Raw genomic sequence first — 27,537 nt, 5'->3', positions numbered from 1 at the left:
TGGGAGGACAGAAGACCAAAAGAGATGAAGTCTAGGGGAAAGATCATCGGGTCTGTCAGGGGTGCAAGCCCGTCCCATCACCTCCACATAAGGCTAACTTACTACCTCCAAACTGACCTGTGACGTCCAGGCGGAAGGAGACCTTCTGGCCTCCGGCCTCGCAGCTGTACTCCCCGGCGTCCGCCTTGCCCACCTGCTGCACCACCAGCTGCCGGGTGCAGCCCTTGGCCTCCACACACACTTTCGAGCTCGAGCTCAGCTTCTTGCCGTCCTTGCACCACGTCACCTCCATCTGGGCCTGAGCCACCTCGCAGCTCAGCGTGGCGCTCGCCCCCGCCACGGCCTTTAACTCCTTATGCATTGGCTGCCCCTTGATAAACACTGCAGAGGACTCTGGGCACAGAAAGGGATACACAGGGTCAGAGACACAAATCGGATCCTATTCCAGGGGATCTTCCCGACCCAGGGACAAACACACGTCTCTGGTGTCTCCTGCATGGCCAGGCAGATTCTTTTCCTCTAGCACCACGTGGGAAGCCCAAACCAGCTTGTGAGACCAAAACCTCAGGGTTCAGGAAATTTTCTCCTTGGAGCCAGTGATGCTCTAAGCCCAGAACGGTGCACAGGTAAAGAGTCTGCTATGTCTCCTATGCCAGAACCTCACGTGTATTATAGTCATGCTCTAACTCAAAAGTAATTCCCAAGGCTGGGAGAAGGTGGCCAAGGTTATGCCTGCATCTGTCACAGCTAGTTCACTGTCCTTCCCAAAAGACAGTCAACCCTGGTGGACAGACTGAATTGTGTGCTCTCGTATCCCCAGAACCAGGCATATGGTATATTCCCCACAAACTAGTCCACGTTTTTCAAGGTATAACGCAGATGTAAAGTACATGAATTCATTTACAGCTCAATAAAGTTTAGGTGTACCTATCCCCACGTGACCAAAACACATCAGTTCAGTTCAGTTCAGTCGCTCAGTTGTGTCCGACTCTCCGCGACCCCATGAATCACAGCTAGCCAGGCCTCCCTGTCCATCACCAACTCCTGGAGTTCACTCAGACTCAGGTCCATAGAGTCGGTGATGCCATCCAGCCATCTCATCCTCTGTCATCCCCTTCTCTTCCTGCCCCCAATCCCTCCCAGCATCAGAATCTTTTCCAATAAGTCAACTCTTCCCATGAGGTGGCCAAAGTATTGGAGTTTCAGCTTCAACATCAGTCCTTCCAATGAATACCCAGGACTGATCTCCTTTAGGATGGACTGGTTGGATCTCCTTGCAGTCCAAGGGACTCGCAAGAGTCTTCTCCAACACCACAGTTCAAAAGCATCAATTCTTTGGCGCTCAGCTTTCTTCACAGTCCAACTCTCACATCCAAACATGACCACTGGAAAAACCATAGCCTTGACTAGACAGACCGTTTGTTGGCAAAGTAATGTCTCTGCTTTTGAATATGCTATCTAGGTTGGTCATAACTTTCCTTCCAAGGAGTAAGCGTCTTTTAATTTCATGGCTGCAATCACCATCTGCAGTGATTTTGGAGCCCAGAAATAAAGTCTGACACTGTTTCCACTGTTTCCCCATCTATTTCCCATGAAGTGATGGGACCGGATGCCATGATCTTCGTTTTCTGAATGTTGAGCTTTAAGCCAACTTTTTCACTCTCCTATGTCACTTTCATCAAGAGGCTTTTTAGCTCCTCTTCACTTTCTGCCATGAAGGTGGTGTCATCTGCATATCTGAGGTTATTGACATTTCTCCCGGCAATCTTGACTCCAGCTTGTGCTTCTATCAACAGACAACATTTCCAGCTCCCCATTCACTGCTGACCACGGCCCAAAAGTCACCTTTTGACCTTTCTCACCATCAACTACTTTTACCTGTGGTTTGATTTCACATGAATGGAATTAAACATCATATGTTCTTTGGATCCGTTTTCTTCCACTCAACATAATGCCTGTAAGATCTATCTATGCTATGCATGCGGCCTGTTCTTTCATACCGATGGATAGGATCTGTTGTATGAGCAAAAGTGAAAGAAAGTGAAGTCGCTCAGTCGTGTCCGACTCTTTGCGACCCCGTGGACTGTGGCCCACCAGGCTCCTCCATCCATGGGATTCTCCAGGCAAGAATACTGGACTGGGTTGCCATTTCCTTCTCCAGGGGATCTTCCTGATGCAGGGATCGAACCCAGGTCTCCTGCATTGCAAGCAGATGCTTTAACCTCTGCACCACCAGGGAAGCCCCATTGTATGAGCAAGCACCACAATTTATTTTCTCCGTTTTTCTCTTATGGTTCATTTGGGTTGCTTCCATTGTGGCGATGTGATGTGTGAAGTTGCTATGAACATTCTTTCACGTATCTTTTAGAGCACTACAACTGCTGGGACACAGAAGCATCTGCTTTTGGCTTTCGCAGATATTTCCAGTTTACCAAAACTGTTTTACCAACTTATGCTGCCAATATAAGTGTGTGGAGTTCCAGTTCTCCACATCCTTACCAACAACTTATATCACCAATTTTAATAACTGTGCATATGCCATCAAATTTAAATAAATACAGAGAGGGTCTCAGAGATTCCATGCTCTAGATGTAGCCATTCACTTATTCACTCAATCACTGATGAAACTACTGTCAAGGAAGGGTCTATTATCTGCAGGCACTATGGTGGTGGCTTGGAATGCTACACCACAGCTGGAAATGTGTACAACGATTCTCTGTGCTTATAGATCCTACTTTCTATTGAGGAAAGATAAACATATAAACCTGAGAATGATGTAATGCTAAGTTGTGTGCTGTGATGAAGTAAGTAAGTGATATGCTAGAGAAAAGGGACTGATTGGTGGCTTAGATATGGCGGTCAGAGCAAGCCTTGCTCAGGAGTGATGTTTAGGTGAAGGCTAAATGATAGAAGGGAGGTACCCTTGAAGAAAGCTGAGCGGGTCATTGTAATAGAGATGAGGCCTAGAGCCAGGGCTCTCCTAAAGGGAAGATATGGAATGAGTGAGGAAGGTAAAAGGGAATTGCACTTTTAGAACCACACTGGGCATCCGATTTTCTCCTGTGGACACTGCTGCTCCTTGGTACGGCATGACAATAAAAGGTATAGGGTCGCTACTATGAAACAGGAATGTTGACCAAGCTGTGGACACCTTGTGTGAACAGAGAGATGAAGTTAGAGATTGAGGTGGCAAGCCTCCAGGGAAAAGAGACTTTGAGGAATTGAGCCCCACACTCAGTCACGTTTCCCCCAAGATGTTTGATGATTTTCCCAGCTGCATGACCCAGGGGACTATGAAGCTAAGCAGATCTCTGAAAAGTACAGCAGACATTTTAGCACCTTGCATTAACACAGAGACAAAGATAGGGTTGAGTCTCTGCTTGGAAAAAGACCCTCACCCCTGCCCAAGTCTATGCAGGAATCCTTGAAGGATGCCCAGGACTAGAAGCCAACCAGAGACAGACGACCCTGATCAAAACTACAGTGCAGCCTTGATCCCTGCAGTACCAGGACAGACTAAAATTCTTAGTTGTTTCCTTTATCCCTAGCAAAAGAAATACTGATCCTCTTTCTAAAGTAAGATAACATCATCCATGTTAAAAAAAAAAAAAACAGTATCTGACCATCAACTGAAAATTCACTGGCATGCCAAGGACAGGAGTAAATAGGAATTTTTTTAAAGGCAATATTAGATGATGAGTTTTATGGCTATCAGACCAGGATATAACCATGCTGTGTCCATGTGCACAGTTGCTAAGTTGTGTCTGACTCTCAGTGACTCCATGAACTGTAGCCCACCAGGCTCCTCTATCCATAGGATTTCCCAGGCAATAACACTGGAGTGGGTTGCCATTTCCTCCTCCAGGGGATCTTCCCAACCCAGGGACTGAACCCATGTCTCGTGTGTCTCCTGCACCTGGGAAGCTGATATATAAGCATGATAATATTTCTTTAATATGAAAAAAAGAAAATAGATCAAATATAAAAAATGTACTACCAACTCTAGAATCTATAGATTCTATAAGAAATTAAACAAACATAAATTATAAAATGGGAAAACAGAACTGAAAGTAAACACACTATAAATGGATTTGACAACAGGTTAGATACAAAGGAACAGAAAACGAGTGAACTGGAAGACAGAGCTAAAGGAAATGTCCCGACTAAAGTAGAGAGAGAAAAAGAACTGAGTTAGAGAGAAAGAGAGAGAACAAGAATTGAGGTAGAGAGAAAGATACATGAGAGACACAGGAGACAAACTTACTCCATGACTGAGCAAAGACAAAAATCTGCACTCAAAATGCTCTGGAATTCTAACCAAGATGAATACAAGAAAACCATATCTAGGTGCATCAATATAAACTGCTGAAAGTCAAAAACAGTATCTTAAAAACAACAGGGAAACAAAGATGGGACCTTGAGGGAAGAAAATCTGACAGTTGATGTTCCAAAAAATACATGGAATCTGGAAGGTGGTGGAATAGTCTCTTTAAAAAAAAAAAAGTTAATAAAGTTTGGAGGGTGGATTGTTAAACTGTAATTTGATATTGAGAGAAAATAACCCTCAGCATATTGCGCTAGACTCTGGCTCTGTATTTCTCTGGCTATACGAACTTTGGCGGTTATGGAGTTTCTTTTTTGTGCCTTATCTTAAAATGGGAATTCCTCTTCCTGAAGCGGTTGTGAAACTTACACAAGTAAATAGACAAGAAGCACTCATAGAATCTAGCCCTAGGCATATGATTAATACGTTAGCTGCTATGTCGTAAGTTTCATGAGGAAACGGGCTTCTAGGTGGCATGATCACACACTCCTCACTCCCTAATAGTTAACTTGAGGAACATTAAGAAGCTTCAAGGAACCCACCTGTGACACTGAGTTGGAAGGAAACCTTCCAGGTCCCGACTTTTCAGCCAGGCTTCCCAGACTCTGCCTTGCCCAGCTGCTGCACCACCAGGCTCCAGGTGCAGACCTTGGCCTCCACATACACTTCCAAGCTTCTTCCCTCTTTGAATCATGTAATCTCTGTCTGGGCTACCTTACAGCTTAGCGTGGCTCTGGCCCCCACCTCAGCCTGCACTTCCCCGCATGCTGGGTACAGCCTGGAAAACATCAATGTGGGCTCTGAGGACAGGGAGGAACAAGCACTCAGAGACAATCAAATTTCTAGAACTGGATGAGGGCTCACCTTCTGGAACTCAAAACTAGAATGCCTTGGCCCCAAGCTGGCCCTATTCCTAGCTTTCTCAATGCAGGGAATTTCACATGGAGGAGATGCACAAAGCAGAGAACAGGATAGTTCCTGGAATCTGAATGCTCCCAGTTCAATCGTCTTCAGGTTGATATATGCTACAACCCAGGTTTACTCATCACCTGTGATCTCATAATTACTCTAACAAAGAGAGGCATAATTTGAGGCTGGCACATCAAAGAACTGGTATTCTCAGGGAGAGTTTCTTATACCATGTTACCAAAAACAGGTGATACTCTTGTCACAGGAACATTAATATGCTAATGCAGTCTACAACTTCTAGCAGGCCAACCACCATTGGTGTAATCAAATCGTGTAATCAAATCCTTGGCCTTGTAATCAGATGTTCTTTTTTAATTAACTTATTGTATTTGCTTCATATCACATTACTCTAGAACCCATTCTATTACTCCAGATTTGATTTTCTTCTTTATAAAATAATTTCATTGGTAATTCTTTCAGTGAGATTTTGTGAATGATAAATTCTCTCCATTTACTCTGTGCTCTTCATTGCTGTTGATAAACCTAAAGAAGAATAAATATCATCCCACTAATCTTTTTTCTCTTTGGAAATAGATGGAGAAACAGTGGAAACAGTGGCTGACATTATTTTCCTGGGCTCCAAAATCACTGCAGATGGTGATTGCAGCCATGAAATTAAAAGACGCTTACTCCTTGGAAGGAAAGTTATGACCAATCTAGACAGCATGTTAAAAGGCAGAGACATTACTATGCCAACAAAGATCCCTCTAGTCAAGGCTATGATTTTTCCAGTGGTCATACATGGATGTGAGAGTTGGACTATAAAGAAAGCTGTGTGCTGAAAAAGTGATGCTTTTGAACTGTGGTGTTGGAGAAGACTCTTGAGAGTCCCTTGGACTGCAAGCAGATCCTACCAGTCCATCCTAAAGGAGATCAGTCCTGGGTGTTCATTGGAAGGACTGATGTTGAAGCTGAAACTCCAATACTTTGGCCACCTGATGCAAAGAACTGACTCATTGGAAAAGCCCCTGATGCTGGGAAAGATTGAAGGCGGGAGAAGGGGATGACAGAGAATGAGATGGTTGGATGGCATCACCGACTCAGTGCACGTGAGTATGAGTGAGCTCCAGGAGATGGTGAACAGGGAGGCCTGGCGTGCTGCGATTCACGGGGTCGCAAAGAGTCGGACACGACTGAGCGACTGAACTGAACTGAAGATCTCCTCTTGGCTTCTGACCCTTCTGCAATTCACTATAATGTGTCTAGCTGTGACTGTTTTTACACTTTCCATTATTACTTACAAATCTTACAGTTTGGGATTTATGTCTTTTATCATTTCTAAAATGTCTCCAATTATTTCTTTCATTATTTCATCTTCCTCGTTATTTCCAGTCTCTCCTAGAAGTCTTTTTAGACACACACGTGGCCTGCTTCTCATCACTACTCTGTTATTAACTGTTATTTTTTACTTCTCTGTGATTCATTCTGAGTAACTTTCTCAGATATATCTTCCAATTCAGTAATTTTATGTTCAACTATGTTTAATTTGCTGTTTATTCCTCTTTTAAACTGTTCATTATAAATTTTGTTTCCTTTCCAAGAAATTTCACTTGTTCCTTTAAATCTGCCTGTTCTTTTCCCCAGTATTACACTTTTTCTTACGTTTTCAAGTCCTCCATACATCTTTTTAACCATATAAAATAGATTTATATTCTCTTTCAGACTGTTGTCCTATCATCTGAAGTTCCTGGGTGGTTCTAATCTTGCTTATGTTTGTAAGTTCCAACTCCCCTTTATATTGGATAATTCCTCCAATACTTAGATTTTTATTGTGAGAGCATATTTATCAGGAACTCTTTTTTAAAGACTTTTATTTATTTGGCCATGCCACGCAGCTTATATGGGATCTGAATTCCCCAATCAGGGATTGAACTCAGGCCCTTGGAAGTGAAAGTGGGGAGTCCCAACCACTGCACCCCCAAGGAATTCCCCAGGGATTCATTACGTATAACCTGATTGTGGAGGGGTATCCCTCCTGAATGCTTTCCATTTACTCCTGTCAGGTATTGCAGGAGTATCGCTGGCCTAGAGCTTCATTTTTAGCTCAACTTCTTATTCTGGGGTCCCAAATACGACACATTCACATTCCAGTCCACTTCTTTTCGCACCCAAGCCAAGGAAAATAGAAAAATACTTTGACACCTCCCTGGGCTATGGGTAGTTTACTTTTCTGGTCCAACTTTTCCTTAAACACGTGGTTCTACAAGGTTCTCAGATTTGTCCAGTTGTCTCAGTTCCACTCCTCTAACTCTCTTGAACCAAAGTTCCTACTGCCTGTTTGCAAGTCAGACCCAGAGCCCTGAAACCAAAACCCCACAACAACATCAGTGCACCAACTCATCACTGACTGCTTTAGTCTTTCATTCCATCTTCGCTTCCAACCTAGAAATTTCCCTTTTTTTCCCCCTGCCAGTTCAGATATTAACTTAACCTAACTTCGCTACATTTTGTCCACAAGAAAAGGCCATGTGAAGATACAGGAAGAGAGCTCTCACAAGAAACTGATATGATGGCACCTTGATATTGGACTTCCAACCTCTAGAACTGCAAGGAAAAATAAAGTTTTGTTGTTGAGGCCATACAATCTGTGGTATTTTGCTATAAAAACCTGAGCTGACTAATACACTGGATAAATAAAATAAAAAGAGGTACACTGTACCTCTCCTCTTGAATTCTTTAAAATGTTTGATAGTTAAAAGCCAAAGATCATCTCACACTGAATAAGTTTACAATGTACACAGAGATGATGCATAAGACAATTATTAACATAAAGAAGAGATGACAAAAGTACTTATATATAAGTTCTACAAGTCAACTGAAGTAGTAAAATTCTGGATTCTCAACAGGTGGTGAGGAGTATGTTTATTGCAATCCCTAGGGTAACTACTGTGTCACAACAGACAAATTAAAATGGAATACTAAAAACATCATAAATAACCCCCAAAGATAGGAAAGGTAAAAAGAGAAAAGACAAAAATAAACATTAAGGCAGGAGACCAGAATTCAAATAATTACCACATTAATAACAAGTCTAGTCCAAACACACCTATTATAAGAAAGAGATTGTCGGGATGTGTAAAAAGGACCCAACGTTATGCTGTCTGCAAGAAACTCACATCAAGTGTGTATAGATAAAAGAATGAAACAGTATATACAATGCAAACACTAATCAAGACAAATCTTGCATATCTACATTAATACCAAATAGAATAGACTTCTGAGCCAAAAAAATTACCAGCAATAAAGAGGAGTATTACCTAAAGATAAACCAGTCAACATACAAAGAAGACATAACAGTTCTAAATGAGTAAGCACCAAGTAGCAGAGCTTCAAAACACATGAAACGGAGACTGCCAGAACTGAGAGTAAAGCCAGAAATGCCACAGTTACAGCTGGAGACGTCAGCACTCTTCACGCAATACCTGGTAGAACTCACAGACAGAACACCATTAGACGCTGAACCAGTAACCAGCATGATTGGACACACATAAGACACTCCACCTAAGGGCAAGCTAGGCATCCCTTTCAAGTATACATGGAACAGTCACCAACATCTACCATACTGTGGTTTACTAAGAAAGTTCTAAACATTTCTAAAATCTAAAAAACATAAAGTATGTGTTAGTATAGACTAGGAATCAACAACAGAGAGGTAAAAGCAAAATCTCTAAGCACTTGGAAATTAAACAACACACCTCTGAATAATACAGCAGTCGAAGAATTTTTTTCAAGCAAAATTAGTAAATATTTTAGACGGAATAACAATGAAAATACAACATATCAAAATTTGAAGAATAAAGTTAAAGCAGCACTTAAAGGAAATTTAAAGTATTAAATATTTATATTAGAAAAGAAGAAAGATTTCAATCAGAAATCTAAGTTTATACCTTAAGAAATTCAAAACAGAAAAGGTTAGAAAGAAGGAAATAATAAAGATAACTTAAATCAATGAAGTTAAAAATAAAATCAATGAAACCTACATCTGGTTCTTTGAAAAGATCAATAAAATTGATAAACCTTTAACAAGAAAAAGAAAGAAGATATAAACTAACAATACCAGGAATGAAAGAAGAAATATCACTACATATGCTGCAGATATTAAAAGTGAGCAGAGGAAGACTACAAACAACTCTATGAGCATGAAATAAACAAATCTGATGAAGTAATCAATTTCTTAAAATCCAAAAACTAAAAAAAAAAAAAAAAAAAACTTGCCAAGAGGAAACAGATAAACTATATACTTTCATAAGTATAGATAAAATGTTTTTATTATTTAGACCTCCAAAAAAGAAATCTCTGGGCCAGGATGACTTCACTGGTTTACCCAGTGAAATAACTAAAAGAGAAATTAAAGAAGGAATAGAACAACATAGATTCTACACAATCTCTTTCAGAAAACAGAAGCAAAGAGAATACTTTTCAACACATTTTGTGATTCCAGCATTATCCTGATACCAAAGCCAGACAAAGACAGTGTAAGAAAGTTACAAACCAAAATTCCTCATGCACATAAACATAAAAGTACTCAACCAAATATTTTCAAACTGAATCCAGTAACATATAAAAAGAACGACACACCACAAACAACCAAATGGGCATAATCCAAGAAATGCAAGGCTGCTTTCACTATTTTAAAATCATCCTAAGACACATTAGCAAAATGGCAAAATAACAACTTTTTAAAAAAACTCTCTTCCATGAAATCAATTAAGACATTTGCAAAAATTGTTGTAATCAACTTTCTCAAAGCTCTGGAAATTAACCAAAGGCTTCTTAGCAATCTGAGGAGCATACAGTCAAGAAAAACAGCCACATCTTGGTAAGAACAGCAAAACGTGGTATTTTAACTTGCCCAATCCTCATACCCTTCTCCCCGGTTCTGACGTAGACTTGAAAACCAACAGTCCACTATCGCAATGAAAACCAGCAACTGGAAGCCACCTGGTAGGTAAAGAATGAAATGAGGGCTCTTTCAAAGTTCCATTCCCAGAGAATAGTCGTTATGTAAGCTGACTAGTGGTTCCCTGCCAGAGAAGGCAATGGCACCCCACTCCAGTACTCCTGCCTGGGATATCCCATGGGCAGAGGAGCCTGGTGGGCTGCAGTCCATGGGGTCACGAAGAGTCGGACACGACTGAGCAACTTCCCCTTCTCTTTTCACTTTCATGCATTGGAGAAGGAAATGGCAACCCACTCCAGTGTTCTTGCCTGGAGAATCCCAGGGACGGGGGAGCCTGGTGGGCTGCCATCTCTGGGGTCGCACAGAGTCGGACACGACTAAAGTGACTTAGCAGCAGCAGCAGTGGTTCCTTGCAAAACCCCACTCACAAGGCTGTCTTTATTCATTATCCAAGTCTGAACAGAAGCTCACCAAGTAAAAACAGCTTTTCCCCAGGGGTATTTATTAAAAAATAATCACAGGCAATTACTGAACATGGCTGTCTGGGTTTGTGGATAGCAACTGGCAGACAACAGGCTAATCAATGGGCTTAAAAGGAAAAGCTAGATTATGAGATGTTAGTAGATGGCTTTGGAAAGCTCTGACCTCTTCCTGGGCATCTAGAAGGCCATACATCCATGATACTCAGAAGACCCCTGAGAAGGTCCTAAACTCACACATCTGCCTCATGAAAGCCTGAAGTCAAGGCAGAGGTGGATATGGCTTTGAGTTACATGCATGCAACAACACCCACACAAAGTCCCCTGGCAAAAACTGGGAGACGTACAGGTTACAGACATCGAAGGAAATCACTGTGACATCATTAGCTGGCCAATAAGCTAACTGAAGAGAGACTTCAGTATCTTATACACACACACACACACACACACACACACTTTACAGAATTCATTCAGGAAAGTCACTGAACATCCAAACAACAGCAGCAAAAGGAAACAGCAATTCCAACAAATGCCAGGCAGGATGGGAGAATCTGAACTCCAGAGTTTCCACATATTATCACGTAATATTCCAGTTATCAACAAAGAATTACATAACATGCTAAGAAACAGGAAAGCATGGCCCACACACAGGCAAAGAAACAGTCAACAGAAACTGCGCTTGAGAAAATCCAGATATTGGACTTATTAGTAAAAGTCTTTACATCAGCTATTTTAAGTCTGCTTTTAAAAAACTAAAGGGAACAATTTACAATGAAATAAAGGAAGATATGAGGACAATGTCTCACCAAATAAATAATATCCATTAAAAGATATATTTTAAAATAGAAATCCTAAATTTAAAAAGTATAACAATTGAAATGAAATCTTCACTAACGAGGTATTCAACAGCCACTTTAAGCAGGCAAAAGAAAGAATCATTCAAGTTAAAGGCAGGTCTCTTGAAATTAGCCAGTCTGAGGATCAGAAAGAAAAAACCATGAAGAAAACGGACAGAGCCTCAGACAGCTGTGGGACAACACGGATTGTACCGATACATGCAAAGTGGGAGTCCACGGGAGGCGAGAGAAAGGGGCAAAGAGGTTATCTGAAGAACTGGTCAAAAACTTCCAAAGCTGATAAAAGACATGAATCTATACACCTAAGAGGCTCAACAAACTCCATGAAGATAAACTGAACGAGAGTCACACTAAGGCAATGTATGTCAAATTGTCAAAGGTCAGAAAAGCAGCAAGAAGTGACCTGTCCCAAACAAGAGCTCCTCAATAAGACAAATAGCTGTTTTCTCCTTGGAACCCACAGAGGCCAGAAGACAGTCGGATGATGTATTTAAACTGTTAAAAGAAAAAACCATCAACCAATGGTTTTAGATTTGCCAAAGCTGTCCTTCAAAAGTGAAAGAGAACTTAATACAGTCCCAGATTAACAAAACCTAAGGATCTCTGTGCCAGCCCACGTCCTACAAAACATTCTAAAGTAATCTTTCAGCTCAAAATGAAGATACAAGACAGTAACTTGAAACTGTATGAAATCAAAGAATGACAGTAAATGTAGCCACACAAGAAAATATAAAAGCCAGTAGCATTTTCATTCTGTAATTCATCTTGTTTTTTATATGACTTCAAAAAGGGTATAAACAATAATTATAAAACTGCAAAGTTAATGGATACACTATGTATAAAGACAACTTGTCACAATAAGAACATTCAGCTTGGGGCACAAGTTGTAAATATGCAGAGTTTTTATTGAAACTAAAATCATATAATTTCAAATTTGATTATTATAAAGCTGTATGCCAATGACAAATCCCCAGGGTAATCACTTAAGAAAAAATGAATGTATATATAAATAAAGAAATGAAAAAGTAACAAAGTGGCACACCAGAAAAAAATCAGTTAATCATTAATGACAGTAATGCAGAAAGCAATGGCAAAAAGATATGACAAACAAGAAACAGAGAACAAAATAGCAGAAGTAAGCCCTTCTTTTTAAGAATTAACAACACAAAATGAATTCGTTTAAGTGCTGTCTGTAAGAGAGTCACTTTATGTCCAGACATACAAATAGGTTGAAAGTGAAAAGATACTCCATGCAAACAGCAATCAATAGAGACCTGAGGTGGCTATACTTAAGTCAAAAAAAAAAAAAGAAAAGACATTATATTATAATATATATAATTTTAGACTAGGCTTCCCTGGTAGCTCCGAAGGTAGAGAATCCGCCTGCAATGAGGGAGACCTGTGTTCAATCTCTGGGGTGGGACGATCCCCAGTATTCTTACCTGGAGAATCCCATGGACAGAGGAGCCTGGCAGGCTACAATCCACGAAGTCACAAAGAGTTTGACAAGACTGACCAACTAATCACAGCACAGCACATAGATTAATGATGTTACATACTCCTAAAAAGAGTCTTAACTAAGAAGATAACACAGCTATAAACATAAGCGCAACTAAGCACAGCACAGCAGGAGAGCTCCAAAACACGTGAAATGAAAGCTAGAAGACTAAAGACATAAACAGTTCTCCAAGAACAGCTGAAGACTTCAATATCCTACTTTGAATAATGGACAGAATAACAGATCAATAAAGAAATCTGACATGAATAACACAAAACAAGAAATTGGGCCTAACTGAATTATAACAGACATTCCCCCCAACAACAACAGAAGACACTCCGCCCAACAAGAACAGAAGACACTCTACCCAGCAACAGCAGCAGACACATTTTGCTCAAGTACCTACGGAACACTCTCTAATATATGTTAAGCCATAAAACGAGTCTAAAGAAATCTTAAAAGACTGAAAGCACACCAAGAGTCGTTTTGACTATGATGGAATGAAACTTAAAATCAATAATTGAAGGAAAACTAGAAAATTCACAATCACATGTCAAAGTTAAACAATACGCTCAAGCGAGATTTACAAGGAAAATTAGAAAATATTTGGCGATAAATGAAAATGAAAGCACTGCATACTGAAACTTATGAGATGCAGTGAATGCAGGGTTTCCTGCCATCCAGAGCTATAAATTATAGGCCTATGTTAAAAAAACTACAAGTCAATGACCTAACTTTATGCCTTAAGAAAAAGAAGATTACGTGAAACCCAAGCTCAGAAGAATGAAAACAATAAAGATTAGAGCACAAATAAATGAAATAGAGAATACAAAAGTGACAGGAAGAACTGAGAAAACCAAAAGGTGGTTTCTTGAAAAGATCAAGAAAATTGACAAAACATTAGCTAGGCTGATCAAGAAAAACACAGAAGACTAAAATTATTAAAATCAGGAGGAGAACAGGGACATCAATAAAGACTTTGTAAAAATTAGAAGGATTATAACAGAATACTACAAACTACTGCATACCAACTAGATAACCTAGATGAAATGGAGAAATTCTCAGAAACACATAAGCTATCAAAACTAACACAAGAATAAACAGAAAAACTCTGAATGGACCTATAACAAGTAAAGAGATTTAATCAATAATCAAAAGCAAAATGAGAGGCATCCAGACCAGAAATGAAGTAAAACTATCTGCAGGTGACATGATTTGCACATGGAAAATCCTAAGGCATTCCCAAAAGAACCAACAGAGTAAAGAGATGGATTCAGAAAGGCTGCAGGAGAGCAGGCCAATGGCTATTGCTCAAGCACATATGGATCCAGTCTACTTCTGGATCAAGTCTATTTCTATGTCTTCAGTTCAGTTCAGTCGCTCAGTTGTGTCTGACTCTTTGCAACCCCATGAATCGCAGCACACCAGGCCTCCCTGTCCATCACCAACTCCCGGAGTTCACTCAGACTCACGTCCATCGAGTCAGTGATGTCATCCAGCCATCTCATCCTCTGTCATCCCCTTCTCCTCCTGCCCCCAATCCCTCCCAGCATCAGAGTCTTTTCCAATGAGTCAACTCTTCGCATGAGGTGGCTAAAGTACTGGAGTTTCAGCTTCAGCATATTAGGAATGAGTAATTTAAAAGGAAATTAAGAAAATAATTCCATTCACAGTAACAAAGAAAAGAATAAAACATTTAGCAACAAACAACACAATAAGCACAATTCTTGCACACTAAAAACTATAACATAATTGAAAGGAAGTTAAAACACCAAAATAAATAGAAAGTCATTTCATACTGTTGACTAGGAGACTAATGCTGTTAAGATGTCAATATTCCCCAAATTGAGCTATACACTGGATGCAATCCCAATCAAAATACCACCTGCTGTTTTTGCAAAATTTAAAAAAGATGATCCTAAAATTTACGTGCAAATGCAAGAGACCTCAAATAGCCAAATCAATGTTGTCTGGGGCAAAAAAAATTTAAAGCATTCACACGTCCCAATTTCAAAATTCACCACAAAGTTACAATGACCCAGACTGTAGCAGACATATACATCAACAGAGTAAAATTAAGAGTCCAGATAAAACAAGATGGTGTCAAGGAGGAGGAGTGCAAAGGTGGGAAGATAAACTCTGCTGCCAAAGCATAAAAAAGGCAGGAGAGAGGGGACTCAGCAGGTGCACAGCTTCGGCATGCTTAAAAATATAAGCAGCAGGAAGGGCCTGTCCAAAAACGTGGTCTCCAGGTGAGGCCTAGTCTACGCTAAGGAAGTTCCCTGCCTCAAGATTCTTCTCAGCAAAGCCCCAGGGCTGGCACTGTGGCTGGCCTACTTCTGGTAAAGCTGCGCCAAGTGTTTGAAATCTTGGGGGCAGAGTGCTGAAGGGCTGAGTCTTCAGTCAGCGATGCTAGAGCCAGCGGCCCTGACTGGGACCATGGTCTGTGCTTAGATGCTCAGCTGTGTCTGACTCTTTGTGAGCCCATGGACTGCAGCCCACCAGGCTCCTCTGTCCATGGGATTCTCCAGGCAAAAATACTAGAGTGGGCTTTCATGCCCTCCTCCAGGGGATCTTCCCAACCCAGGGATCGAACCCACATCTCCTGCATTGCAGGCGGATTCTTTACCAACTGAGCCTGCAGGGAAGATTCTTCGGGTGAAGCCCTGTTCCTGGTGCTCCGGACAATCACCCGGTCCTGGTCCTGGTCCTGGTCCTGCACTACAGAGTGCAGACGTGAGAGGTGTTGCTTTCCTGGCGAGCTACACCCTGGCCCTGCTGTTCCTGCTGCTTGCACCACTAACGCCCCAGGCTGTCACCACGCTGCTCCAGACCTCCAGCATGCCTGCTGTGGAGGTGAGAAGGCTGCTGCAGGCAGCCACGAAGTACCACACGGGCACAGCTCTCAGCCATCATAGTCTTTCTGCTCCGTAGGGATTCCCTGGCCCCAGTCTTCACCTCCATTCAGGAACCTGGAAACCCCTTCATGTCTGGAAGCTTTGTAGTCTCTTTCTGCAACAGCCTCATCGCTGTTCAGCTACTCTTCTACTGGAATGCAAAGACTCCCCACAAGAAGAAAAAGCAGTGGAGTTGAGCTGGCTCCCAGAGTACACTCCATGTTTCTATTAATCTACCCAACCTTGGGGCCCTTCTCATCTGAATCAGTCTGCTTATGTAACTTGTCAACATTCCTTGTTCCTGTGCAACTGCAACTTTAGTGGAAATATTTGGTTGACTTCCATCCTTAGAAAGGATAGGGGTAGAGATTTTCAGACTGACATTTTGACATTGTGTGCATTATTACAAAATTCAGGAGAAGAAAGTAAGGAACACTAGGCCATTCAGATATGACCTAAATGAAACCCCTTATGATTATACAGTGGAGGTGACAAATAGATTCAAGGGATTAAATCTTGTAGGCAGAATGTCTGAAGAACTGTGGACAGAAGTTCTTAACACTGTAGAGGAGACAGTGACCAAAACCATCCCCAAGAAAAAGAAATGCTAGAAGGCAAAGTGGTGGTCTAAGCTATTAGAAAAGAAGAGGCATAAAAGGCAAGGTAGAAAGGGAAAGATATACTCATTGATTGCAGAGTTCGAGAGAAAAGCAAGGAGAGATAAGAAGGACTTCTCAAACAAACAATGCAAAGAAATAGAGGAAAACAATAGAATGTGAAAAATTAGAGATCTCTTCCTGAAAACTGGAGATATCAAGGGAACATTCCATGCAAGGATGGGCATGATAAAGGACAAAAACAGTAAGGACTTAGAAGCAGACGAGATTAACAAGAGGTGGCAATAATACAAGAAGAACTATATTAAAAAGGTCTTAATGACCTGAGTAACCATGATGGTGTGGTCACTCACCTAGAGTCAGACATCCTGGAATGTGAAGTCAAGTGGGCTTTAGGAAGCATCACTATAACCAAAGCTAATGGAGGTGATGGAATTCCAGCTGAACTATTTGAAATCCTAAAAGATGATGCTTTGAACGTGCTGCACTCAATATGTCAGCAAATTTGGAAAACTCAGCAGTAGGCACAGGACTGGAAAAGGTCAGTTTTCAGTCCAATCCCAAAGAAAGGCAATGCCAAAGAATGCTCAAACTACCACACAACTGCAGTCATTTCACATGCTAGAAAGTTTATACTCAAAATCTTCCAAGCTAGGCTTTAGCAGTATGTGAACAGGACTTCCAGATGTACACACTGAACATAGAAAAGGCAGAGGAACCAGAGATCAAACTGCCAAATTCATTGGCTCATAGGGAAACCAAGGGAATTTCAGAAAAAAAATCTACTTCTGCTTCATTGACTGTGCTGAAGCCTTTGACTGTGTGGATCACAACAAGCTGGAAAATTCTGAAAAAGATGAGAATACCAGACCACCTTATCTGCCTCCTGAGAAACCTGTATGCAGGTCAAGAAGCAACAGTTAGAACTGGACAGGGAAAAATGGACTGGTTCCAAATTGGGAAAGGAGTATGTCAAGGCTGTATATTGTCACCCTGCTTATTTAACTTCTCTGCAGAGTACATAGGGGAAATGCCAGGCTGGATGAATCACAAGCTGGAATAAAGATTGCTGAAAGAAACATCAACAACCTCAGATTTGCAGATGATACCACAGAAAGTGAAGAGGAACTAAAGAGCCTCTTGATGAAAGTGAAAGAGGAGAGTGAAAAAGCTGACTTAAAACCTCATATTAATAAACCCATGCACCTACGGGTACCTTATTTTTGACAACGGAGGCAAGAATATACACTGGGGCAAAGACAGCCTCTTCTCTAAATGGTGATGGGAAAACTGGACAGCTACATGTAAAAGAATGAAATTAGAACACTTCCTAACGGCATACACAAAGATAAAATGGATTAAAGACCTAAATGTAAGACCAGAAATTATAAAACTCTTTAGAGGAAAACACAGGCAGAATATTCTATGACATAAATCAAAGAAAAATCCTCTATGACCCACCCTCCTAGAGTAATGGAAATGAAAATAAAAGTAAACAAGTGGGACCTGATTAAACTTAACAGCTTTTGCACAGCAAAGGAAACTATAAGCAAGGTGAAAAGACAATCCTTAGAATGGGAGAAAATAATAGCAAATGAAACAACCAACAAAGGATTAATTTCCAAAATATGCAAGCAACTCATACAACTCAATGCCAAAAAAACAAACAACCCAATCAAAAAGTGGGGAAAAGATCTAAACAGACATTTCTCCAAAGAAGATATAGAGATGGCTAACAAACACGTGAAAAGATGGTCAACATTGCTCATTATTAGAGAAAGGCTAATCAAAACTACAGTGAGATATCACCTCACACCAGTCAGAATGGTCATCATCAAAAAGTCTACAAACAATAAATGCTGGTGAGGGTGTGGAGAAAAGGGAGCCCTCTTGTACTGTTGGTGGGAATGTAAATTGGTACAGCCACTATGGAAAACGGCATGGAGATCCCTTAAAAAACTAGGAATAAAACCACCATATGACCCAGTAATCCCAGTCCTAGGCATATTCCCTGAGGAAACCAAAATTGAAAAAGACACATGTATCCCGTTGTTCACTGCAGCACTGTTTACAATAGCTAGAACATGGAAGCAACCTCGATGTCCATTGACAGATGAATGGATAAAGAAGTTGTGGAATGGAATATTACTCAGCCATAAAAAGGAACGTATTTGACTCAGTTCTAATGAGGTGGGTGAACCTAGAACCTATTATACAGAGTGAAGTAAGTCAGAAAGAGAAAGAGAAATATCATATTCTAACACATATATACGGAACCTGGAAAAATGGTACTGAAGAACTTATTTACAAGACAGACATAGAGATTAGATATATGGACATGGGGAGAGTATGAGGAGAGGGTGAGATGTATGGAAAGAGTAACATGGAAACTTACATTACCATATGTAAAATAGATAGCCAATGGGAATTTGCTATATGGCTCAGGAAACTCAAACAGGGGCTCTGTATCAACCTAGAGGGGTGGGATGGGGAGGGAGATGGGAGGGAGGTTCAAGAGGGAGGGGACACAGGTATACCTGTTGAGCTTTGACAGAAAACAACAAAATTCTGTAAAGCAATTTTCCTTCAGTTAAAAAAAAAGAAAAAGAAAAACACCAACATCAAGAAGAAGTAAGATCATGACATCCAGTCCCATCACTTCATGGCAAATAGAAGGGGAAGAAGTAGAAAGAGTGACAGATTTTATTTTCCTGGGCTCCAAAATCACTGCAGATATTGACTGCAGCCATGAAATTAAAAGACACTTGCTCCTTGGAAGGAAAGCTATGACAAATCTCAGTTCAGTTTGGTCGCTCAGCCGTGTCTGACTCTGTGACCCCATGGACTGCCGCACGTGAGGCTTCCCTGTCCATCACCAACTCCTGGAGACTGCTCAAACTCATGTCCGAGTTAGTGATGCCATCCAACCATCTCATCCTCTGTTGTCCCCTTCTCCTCCTGCCTTCACTCTTTCCCAGCATCAGGGTCTTTTCAAATGAGTCAGTTCTTTGCATCAGGTGACCAAAGTGTTGGAGTTTCAGCATCAGTCCTTCTAATGACTATTCGGGACTGGTTTCCTTTAGAATTGACTGGTTGGATCTTCTTGCAGTCCTTGAAGACTCTCAAGAGTCTTCTTCAACACCGCAGTTCAAAAGCATTAATTCTTTGGCACTCAGCTTTCTTTATAGTCCAACTCTCACATCCATACATGACTATCGGATAAACCATAGCTTTGACTAGATGGACCTTTGTTGGCAAAGTAATGTCTCTACTTTTTAATATGCTATCTAGGTTGGTCATAGCTTTTCTTCAAGGAGTAAGTGTCTTTTAATTTCATGGCCGCAGTCACCATCTGCAGTGATTTTGGAGCCCAAGAAAATAAAATCTGTCACTGTTTCGATGGCGTCACTGACTCAATGGACATGAGCTTGAGCAAGTTTCAGGAGATGGTGAAGGACAAGAAAGCCTGGCGTGCTCCAGTCCATGGGGGTCACAAAGAGTCAGACACAACTGAGCTCCTGAAAAACAAATCCAAACTGCACAGATGCCATTGCTAAGGAGGGCTTAGACGGGCAACATTAACTTTTTCAAGGAGTTGATTTAAAGAAAAGTCTTATGCAACGACCACCAATTTGGGATAAAACCCCAGACGCCTGCAGGGCTCTAGCTTCCTCTACACGGCCACAAAGACCCCCACAGCCCATGCAAAAGGGCATCACGGCTGATCACGCAAGTGGACAAACGTGACAAACCCATGCAAGCCTATGGACACACACCTTTTGTCTCACGTTTAGAGCAGGGCATCCCAGAGGAATCATTCGGGGACAGGCAGAAGAGACGGAGCATTAGTGTAGACTGGGCGCTGTGTGCACCTCTGGACAAGCGCCATCTCAACCTAACTCCCTGGACAGCCCTCAAACTGGGTGGGTCTCATTCTGCCCATTATACAGGTGAAAAACTGACACCACCCAAGGTAATGATGTGGCTTCCCCGGGGCTCCACTGCAAGCAAGAGCATCAGGACTCAGGCACAGGAGCACACACTGTTCAGCAGGATCAGGGGCCAAGCACATGCCCAGACGTTCCCACATCACTGTCCAGAACTTTCTGGAGGCCCTGAGGCACATTTGGTGGAGTGCTACCCTGCCTGACATGCTTGGGTTCGCCTCCAGTACCAGACATGGGGCCCTGATGCCTGGGCCTCTGGCCCACCATGAAAGCGCCGCCCCCCTCCCTTGACCTGCCTCACCCCCAGAATCTCAGTCCAGTGGTGCGGGAGGGAGCCAGCCCTCAGCACTCCTCGAGGGTGTCCTCAGGACAGCTCCAGCAGTTCTATGACTGGCCCTCACCGCAGATCCTCTGGCCCCCTGATGCGAAGAGCTGACTCACTAGAAGAGACCCTGATGCTGGGAAAGACTGAAGGTGGGAGAAGAGGACGACAGAGGATGAGATGGTTGGATGGCGTCACCAACTCGAGGGACGTGAGTTTAAGCAAGCTCCGGGAGTTGGTGATGGACAGGGAAGCCTCACGTGCTACAGTCCATGGGGTCGCCAAGAGTTGGACACGACTGAGCAACTGAACCAACCGAAAAGACGAGAAAACGGGGTGGGAGGCAACTGTACAAGGTCCTAGAATGGCCAGAACAAACGACCACAAAGAAGGGGTTTAAGACAACAGGAATTTGTTCTCTTCCAGTTCTGGACACCAGAAGTCTGAGATCAAGGTGTGGGCAGGCCGAGCTCCCTCCTGAGGCAGCGTGGGCAGATCTCCCCAGGTGCTTCCAGCTTCCGGTGCCATCCCTGGGTCTGTGACTGCATCACCCCAGCCTCCGCCTTCACTATCACTGGCCATTTCTCCGTGTCTCTGTATTGCAAACATTCCTCTTCTTTCTCTCAAAGGACACCTGTCACTGGATTCAAGGCCCATCCTAATCCACGGTTATCTCATCTTGTGATGCCTTCCTTGATGTCATCTGCATAGACCCCATTTCCAGTTGAGCCCCCATTCTGAGTTTCTAGACTGACAACTTGCCTAAGATCACCTGGCTCCTAAGAAGCCAGGGTGAGGTCTGACCCTGTCCACACTCTCATCCGTCCACAGCCTGCCTCGAAGTCAGTGTCTAAAATCAAGGCACAGCCACCCTGGTGTGGTCATGGGCCAGTCCTGCAAGACAGGTCCCTCAGCAGAGTCGGGCCAGCCACACCACCCTCAGAGTAACTCTGCTGAACCTGGAAGGTTAGGGGCTCCCTTTCCCAGGCTCCTGAGCAAGGCGCGGCTATCAGAGCCAGGCAACACTGGGAGGCATAGAGAGACTGCTGTGGGTTCCTCAGAGATGTCTGTTCTCTGAGGAGAGGAACGAGCAGGTGACACCCTGTGCTAGGCTGGACTGTTCCAAGATGCATGCCCCCTCTAGGCTATTCCACCAAACGCCACTCCAGGTGCTGCTGTGAAGAAACTCAGCAGAAGGAAGTTAGGTCCCAGATCAGTTGACTATGAGTTCACTCACCAACGAGGAGATCCTCCTGGCTGGAACTGGCCTAAGCAGGGGAGATCTTACAAGGGAGGGGGCTCTTCCTGGCCAAAGAGATTTTAAGCATAAGAGTGAGTGGACATGAGATACTATGTGCCCTTCGGGGCCAGCCAGCCAGAAAACAGCCCAGAATCACAAGCAAATGAATTCTGCTAGCCACCTGGATGAGCCTGGAAAAGACCCTGAGAGAATTCAGCCTGATGGCACATGGATTCCAGTTCTTGAGACCCTGAAAAGAGAATCCAGATCTATACAATTCTGATTTATAGGACTATGATCTAACATACAGGCATTAATTTAAGCCACTGAGTTTGTGATAATTTACAACATAGTAGTGAAAAGCAAAAAAAAAAAAAAACACACATAGAATCCTCACATGTTCTTCCCACCTTGAACACGATGGCCGGAGCTGTGGAAACCATCCTGTGAGCATGAGGCAATAAGCCTTGGAAAGACCTTTCTCCCATGCTCAAGAGAGACCCAGACAGATGGAGCCATGTTCCCGTAGTAGATTGTAAGAAACTGTCCCGATTGAGTCGGGGACCCCTCATTAACAGCTAAGTCTTCTTTTCCCATCCCTTGGAACTAGGCTGACCTTATGTCTGGCTTTGTACAATAGAACATGCAGAATGTAACACTCTGGGGCTGGTGAAAACAGCCTTTAACAAACCTTGTAGCATCTCCTATTCCCTGAAGGGAACCCTGCCACTGTATGAAGGCGCTCAGGCCACCCACATGGAGAAACAGGCCTTCAGAATGAGATGTGACAGGGAGAGCACGGCCTCAGGAGAGAGAAAAGCATGGTCCCAGACAGACAACATTACTAGAAGAGAGAAGCCCCATCCCAGCCAGCCCCCTGGGTACATCAGGCACACAGATGAAGCCAGACTGGATCCTCCTGTCCTGGCCAGCACCACGTGGAGCAGAGATGAGCCTCTCATACTGACTCTGCTTGAATTCCTGCCCATGGATTGTTCCCTTGGGCCACCAAGTTCTAGGGCTACTTGTGTAACTGACTGACACAGATCTGCTTAGTCTGCTGGGCACTGCCATCATCCACACTGAAATGGCTCCTCCAGGCCTGTTGCTGATCAGTGGCTAAATGTCTGCTTCATCAACTGACTTGTGACACCCAAGTGGAAAGAGACCTTCTGGCCCTGGTCTCACAGCTGTACTCCTCAGCACCTCTCTCCCCTACCTGCTGCACTACCAGACTCTAGGGGCAGCCTTTGGCCTCCAGGCACACTTTTGAGCTTGCGCTCAGCTTCTTCCCATCCTTGTACCACATCATCTCCATCTGGGCCCGGCCACCTCACAGCTCAGTGCAGCACTGGTCCCCGCCTCGGCCTGTACCTCCCTGAGTGCTGGCTGCCCCCTGGCAAACATCACTGAGGACTCCAGGGAAACAGGGAGGGATACACAGAGGTTCTGCCCAGGAGAGGTTTTCCAAGTCCTGGAGTCATGACAGAGCTGTGCTCTAGACCCTGGCAGTCTCAGATCCACCATGAAAATCCTTTGTGATTGGCGGCTGCACATGGACCCTCCACGGGCACAGGTGGTCCAGGTACTCCAAGCCCGCCTAGGTGTGATGGGAAGCAGCCTCAGCGCCCCTCATGGGCAGATGGCCCTAGGGCCTGTGTTCAGATGTAAGGACACATCAGGGACAAGGCAGAGACCCTCCTGAAAGCCAGGATGGGGTAGAGCTGGACTTGGGAGAGTCTGCCAAGAGACCTCAATGGCTTCGAGAAAAAAGCCAGGGCCTCAGACTTACCAAGGTCCAAATCTAACCTTCCAAGGGCACTTCCAACACTTTCCAGGTCTACTCTGCCCTATTTCCTCATCTTTACAAAGAAGACATAGGTTTTTAATTTCATTTTTTATATTACAAACCTGTGTTCCTCCTATATATATATACACACACATATATACATACATGTGTTTTGTGGGCAGTTTCTTTACCCAAATCCAGGAGTAACTACCCCTACTCCCAAGCATTCTCAGAAGAAACGAAGTGAGAGAGCTTGGCCTTGCAAGCGCAACATAGCTGGAAGCAGCCAGAACTGCTGCCTACAAACCGAGCCTAGGAGGCAGTGCACTCACCACAGACACACAATCAGGAGTCCAGAGTCCTCGCCCGCTCAGCACCAATGGGTGCCCTCACCCCGCGCAGTGCCTGAGGTGGCCACCAAGTGTCTATATCCTCCTGGGAGAAGTGCTGGCAGGAGCAACCGAGCTCCACGCCATCCTTGTACCCGGGAACGCGCGCATGGGCATCTGAGGGCTCGAGTTCCAAGTGGGCTAGCCTCCCTGCCACAGCACCCACGGCCGTGTCCTTGTGCAAGGAGGGTGTGAGGCCTTCAAGGGCACAGAGGCAGCTCAGGGAGCTGACAGAACCCTCAGCACACACGTGCCCACGCAGCTAGTAACCGAAGATGCTCCTGCTTCAGAATCACGGCAGACAGCAGCCCTCACCCAGACCTGGAGACCGAGCAGGCTCCGCGGCTGACTTTCAACCACCAAGTGCCGCCCTCCCCTGCTGAGCAGAGGTCCTGCCCCCCACCCTCCCACCAGGGTGGGCCGGGATCCTGGTTCCCCACCCTACCCTCAGGGGTGACCTGATGGCCTAGCCTCCTCAGGAGGTCGGCAGAGCTCCCCAGACCTCTGCTGTCTGCACATGCTCACCCAACACCACCCCATCCACTGCTGTCGCCACGGGATGGGCTGAGCACCCCCCAACACACCTCTGACCTCCCACAGGGTAACCCGAGCCCATCTGACCCCTCCTCCCCATGGGCTTGGCAGAGCTGCTCCCTGCCCCCCCATGGGGACCGAGGACAGCGGCTCCTGCCACTCAGGGCTTATCCAGAGTTGAGGGGGGAGAGGGACACACACACACAGTCGTGTCACCTTGCACCAACAGCTGGTAGGCAATGCGGCTCCCGCGGCTGATGCACTCATACAGGCCCGCATCTTCTTGCTTCACGTCCCGCACGAGCAGCGCCCGCTGCCCAGCTGAAGCCTGCACCTCGTACTTGGGGCCGGGAGACAGTGTGTGTCCGTCCTTGAGCCACGTCACGGCTGCCGCCTGGTCCGACAGCTCGGCCAGGAGCTGGGCCTCCTCATGCAGCCGGGCCAGCACCTCCCGAGCGGCCGCTGCTGTTGCCGGACACTTGGCCGTCAGCTCCAGGGCCGCTGGAAGTCACAGACAGGTGACAAACGGGGTGTAAGTGAAGAGGGCAGCGAGAGGAGGAGAGTGATCAGAGGAGGAGGATGGGGAAGTGGGCTGAGGCGTGGACAGCAGGGTGTGGATGCGAGGAAGCAGGTAGCGGGTAGAAAGAGACAGCAGCGGACAGAGGAGGAAGAGTCGGATATCATGGAACAGACTCTGAGAGGCAAGAAAAGAAGACACAGGACGAGAAGTGGAGTAGGAGAAGGAATCAACAAGAAGGGAGGAGGGGAGAGCGGAGGGAAGTGGCGGGGGCACAGACACAGAATGGAAGCTTGGCGCCGTCCGACTCTTTAGACCCTCCTCCATTCACACCCAGTGGCCTTGCACGGCCTTGCACGCCCACCACCTGGCCCCACGTTATCCAGCTGCTCTGAGAGCCACAACAGATCTCCCAGGATCCCTGCAACAGCAGCAGGGACTCCATCCCACCCCCATCCCTCAGGAAAGATGGCGTGGAGAAGCCCTGGGGTCACAAGACAGGGGTCCCTACCTCGGACCTCCATGCGGATGCTGCTCTCGATGCCATTGGCCACGAACTTGAGCTCCGCCCCGTGCAGGCTGACAGGCACCGAGCGGATGGTGAGCGTGTGGCGGGTGCCATCCCGCTGTATCACATACACGCTGCTGGCCTTCAGGACCCGCCCGTCCAGGAACCACTCCCCTGATGAGGCCGTAGTGAGGTCCACAGAGAAGGTCACCTCGCCGCCTTCCACTGCCTCCACTGCCTTCAGAGGTGTTTTCACAGCCAGCTGGGGAGCTGTGGAGTGAGAGCTTCAGGAAGTTGGGCCCCTCCCCTCCTCTCCTCCAATGCCTAGCCCCAAATAACCTCTCCTCTAGGAAGTCCACTGGGCAAGCAGATGGAGACCCTGAGTGAAAGCAAGACCCAAGGTGGAGTGAGAACAAGTTGGAGCTACCCAGGATCCCCTTCAGCTCCCACAGACTCAGTAGGTAGCCCGGTGCCCTGGGGTTGGTGGGCACAGACAGTTCCTGGGGGCTTGAGTCCTGTGTTGGGGTCACCTGGCCTTCCCACCAGAGTCTTCAAGAGCAACAGGATCCTGGGCCCACCCCCTCCCACAAAGAGGACGCAGGAGCCACGCTGGCCTCTCCAGCACTGGGCTACACCCAGGTCTGGGCGATTCAGAGGCAGATGGCCCCCCAGACCGCTGTCAGGGTGCCGTGGAGACGAGAGCCTTCGGTACTTACCCAGGTGTACAGTTCCTGGGAACTCGAGATAGGGGCTCTGGCCAAAGCTGTTCACAGCTGACACCCTGAACTGGAACTCGCCCTCCTCAGCCACGCCAGCCACAGTCAGCTCAGGCGTGGTCACCCACTCATCTTCGTGGCACCGGCTCCAGGTGTAGGCGCCCAGCCTCTTCCTCTCCACCAGGTAGCCCTCGATGGCAGCAGGGCGGTCCCCGGGGGGTGGCGGGGACCAGCCTAGAGTCACGGAGCTCTCTGTCCGGGCCTTCACCACGGGGGCTTCAGGAGCATGCAGGGGCGGCCTCCTGGGGGCTGAGCAGAGCACAGGCCCACGTCACCAACTGGGACCCCCATCTCCAACCCTGGGTCCCATACCACAGGAGGAAGAAGTTCTCATGCAGAACTCCCAACCCTCCGTCGGGGACACTGCTCTGGTGGTCTGGAATGGCCACAGTCCGGGGGGCCTGCCAGCCCAAGAGCGTGCTGTGGGCCCAGCACCCCGGTCTCAGCTCTGTGGCCATTTCTGTCTGCAGTGGAAACAGCACCCGGGCCTCGGAGGCCACACTTGGCCCAGGGCCACCACGAGCTGTCCACGGGGCCTGGAAAGGGACTCCTTCCAGTTCCCAGCCTTGACCCCCTCTGTGCATTGGGATCTTGGGCTGGATGATGGCTAAGGCAAGGCACAAGGACCCTTCCAAGGGTGCTGAGACCCGCATACCCCTGACCCCAGCAAAGGGCTGACCCTATGCCAGCTGTTCTCAGCACCAAAGGCCAAGAAAGAGGACACACGCAATGTTCCCCTACACGCTGTGCTTCTAGAACCACCTGCACCGTTTAAGTTGGTTCACAGGTCAGGGGGGCTACTGGGACTCCCACTTTGCAGACGCCTAGTGTGACCATCGCGGAGGAGGGTGTCAGACAAATCACACCCCCCACAGAAGCAGATCTACAACCTAGGCAGTCTACAACGCACTGTGCTCCCCGCAGCAGGCGAAAAGTCAGAGCAGGGCCCAGCGCACGGTGGGCAGGGACAGGGG

General features: G+C 45.4%; 1 protein-coding gene across 15 annotated transcripts in view; it reads right to left on the bottom strand.

Annotated features, from left to right (window-relative positions):
- The window catches only part of OBSCN (obscurin, cytoskeletal calmodulin and titin-interacting RhoGEF), a 211,153-nt gene that overhangs the window by 177,316 nt on the left and 6,300 nt on the right, over window positions 1-27,537 (bottom strand). For 13 of the 15 annotated variants that reach the window (XM_040241284.1, XM_040241286.1, XM_040241289.1 and 10 more), the window contains exons 5-8: window positions 26,504-26,812; window positions 25,791-26,057; window positions 24,979-25,263; window positions 118-393 (exon numbers count right to left, since the gene is read on the bottom strand). In XM_040241284.1, the coding sequence (XP_040097218.1) occupies window positions 118-393; window positions 24,979-25,263; window positions 25,791-26,057; window positions 26,504-26,812 (1,137 nt within the window). The remainder of the gene's footprint in view (window positions 1-117; window positions 394-24,978; window positions 25,264-25,790; window positions 26,058-26,503; window positions 26,813-27,537) is intronic. The other 2 variants (XM_040241292.1, XM_040241287.1) reach the window with 2 other exon arrangements.

This window comes from Oryx dammah, unplaced genomic scaffold, assembly GCF_014754425.2.
Source record: "Oryx dammah isolate SB20612 unplaced genomic scaffold, SCBI_Odam_1.1 HiC_scaffold_5, whole genome shotgun sequence".
NCBI lineage: Eukaryota > Metazoa > Chordata > Mammalia > Artiodactyla > Bovidae > Oryx > Oryx dammah.
The sequence above is the reverse complement of the archived record's forward strand: the minus strand, read 5'-3'. Positions and strand labels throughout refer to the sequence as shown.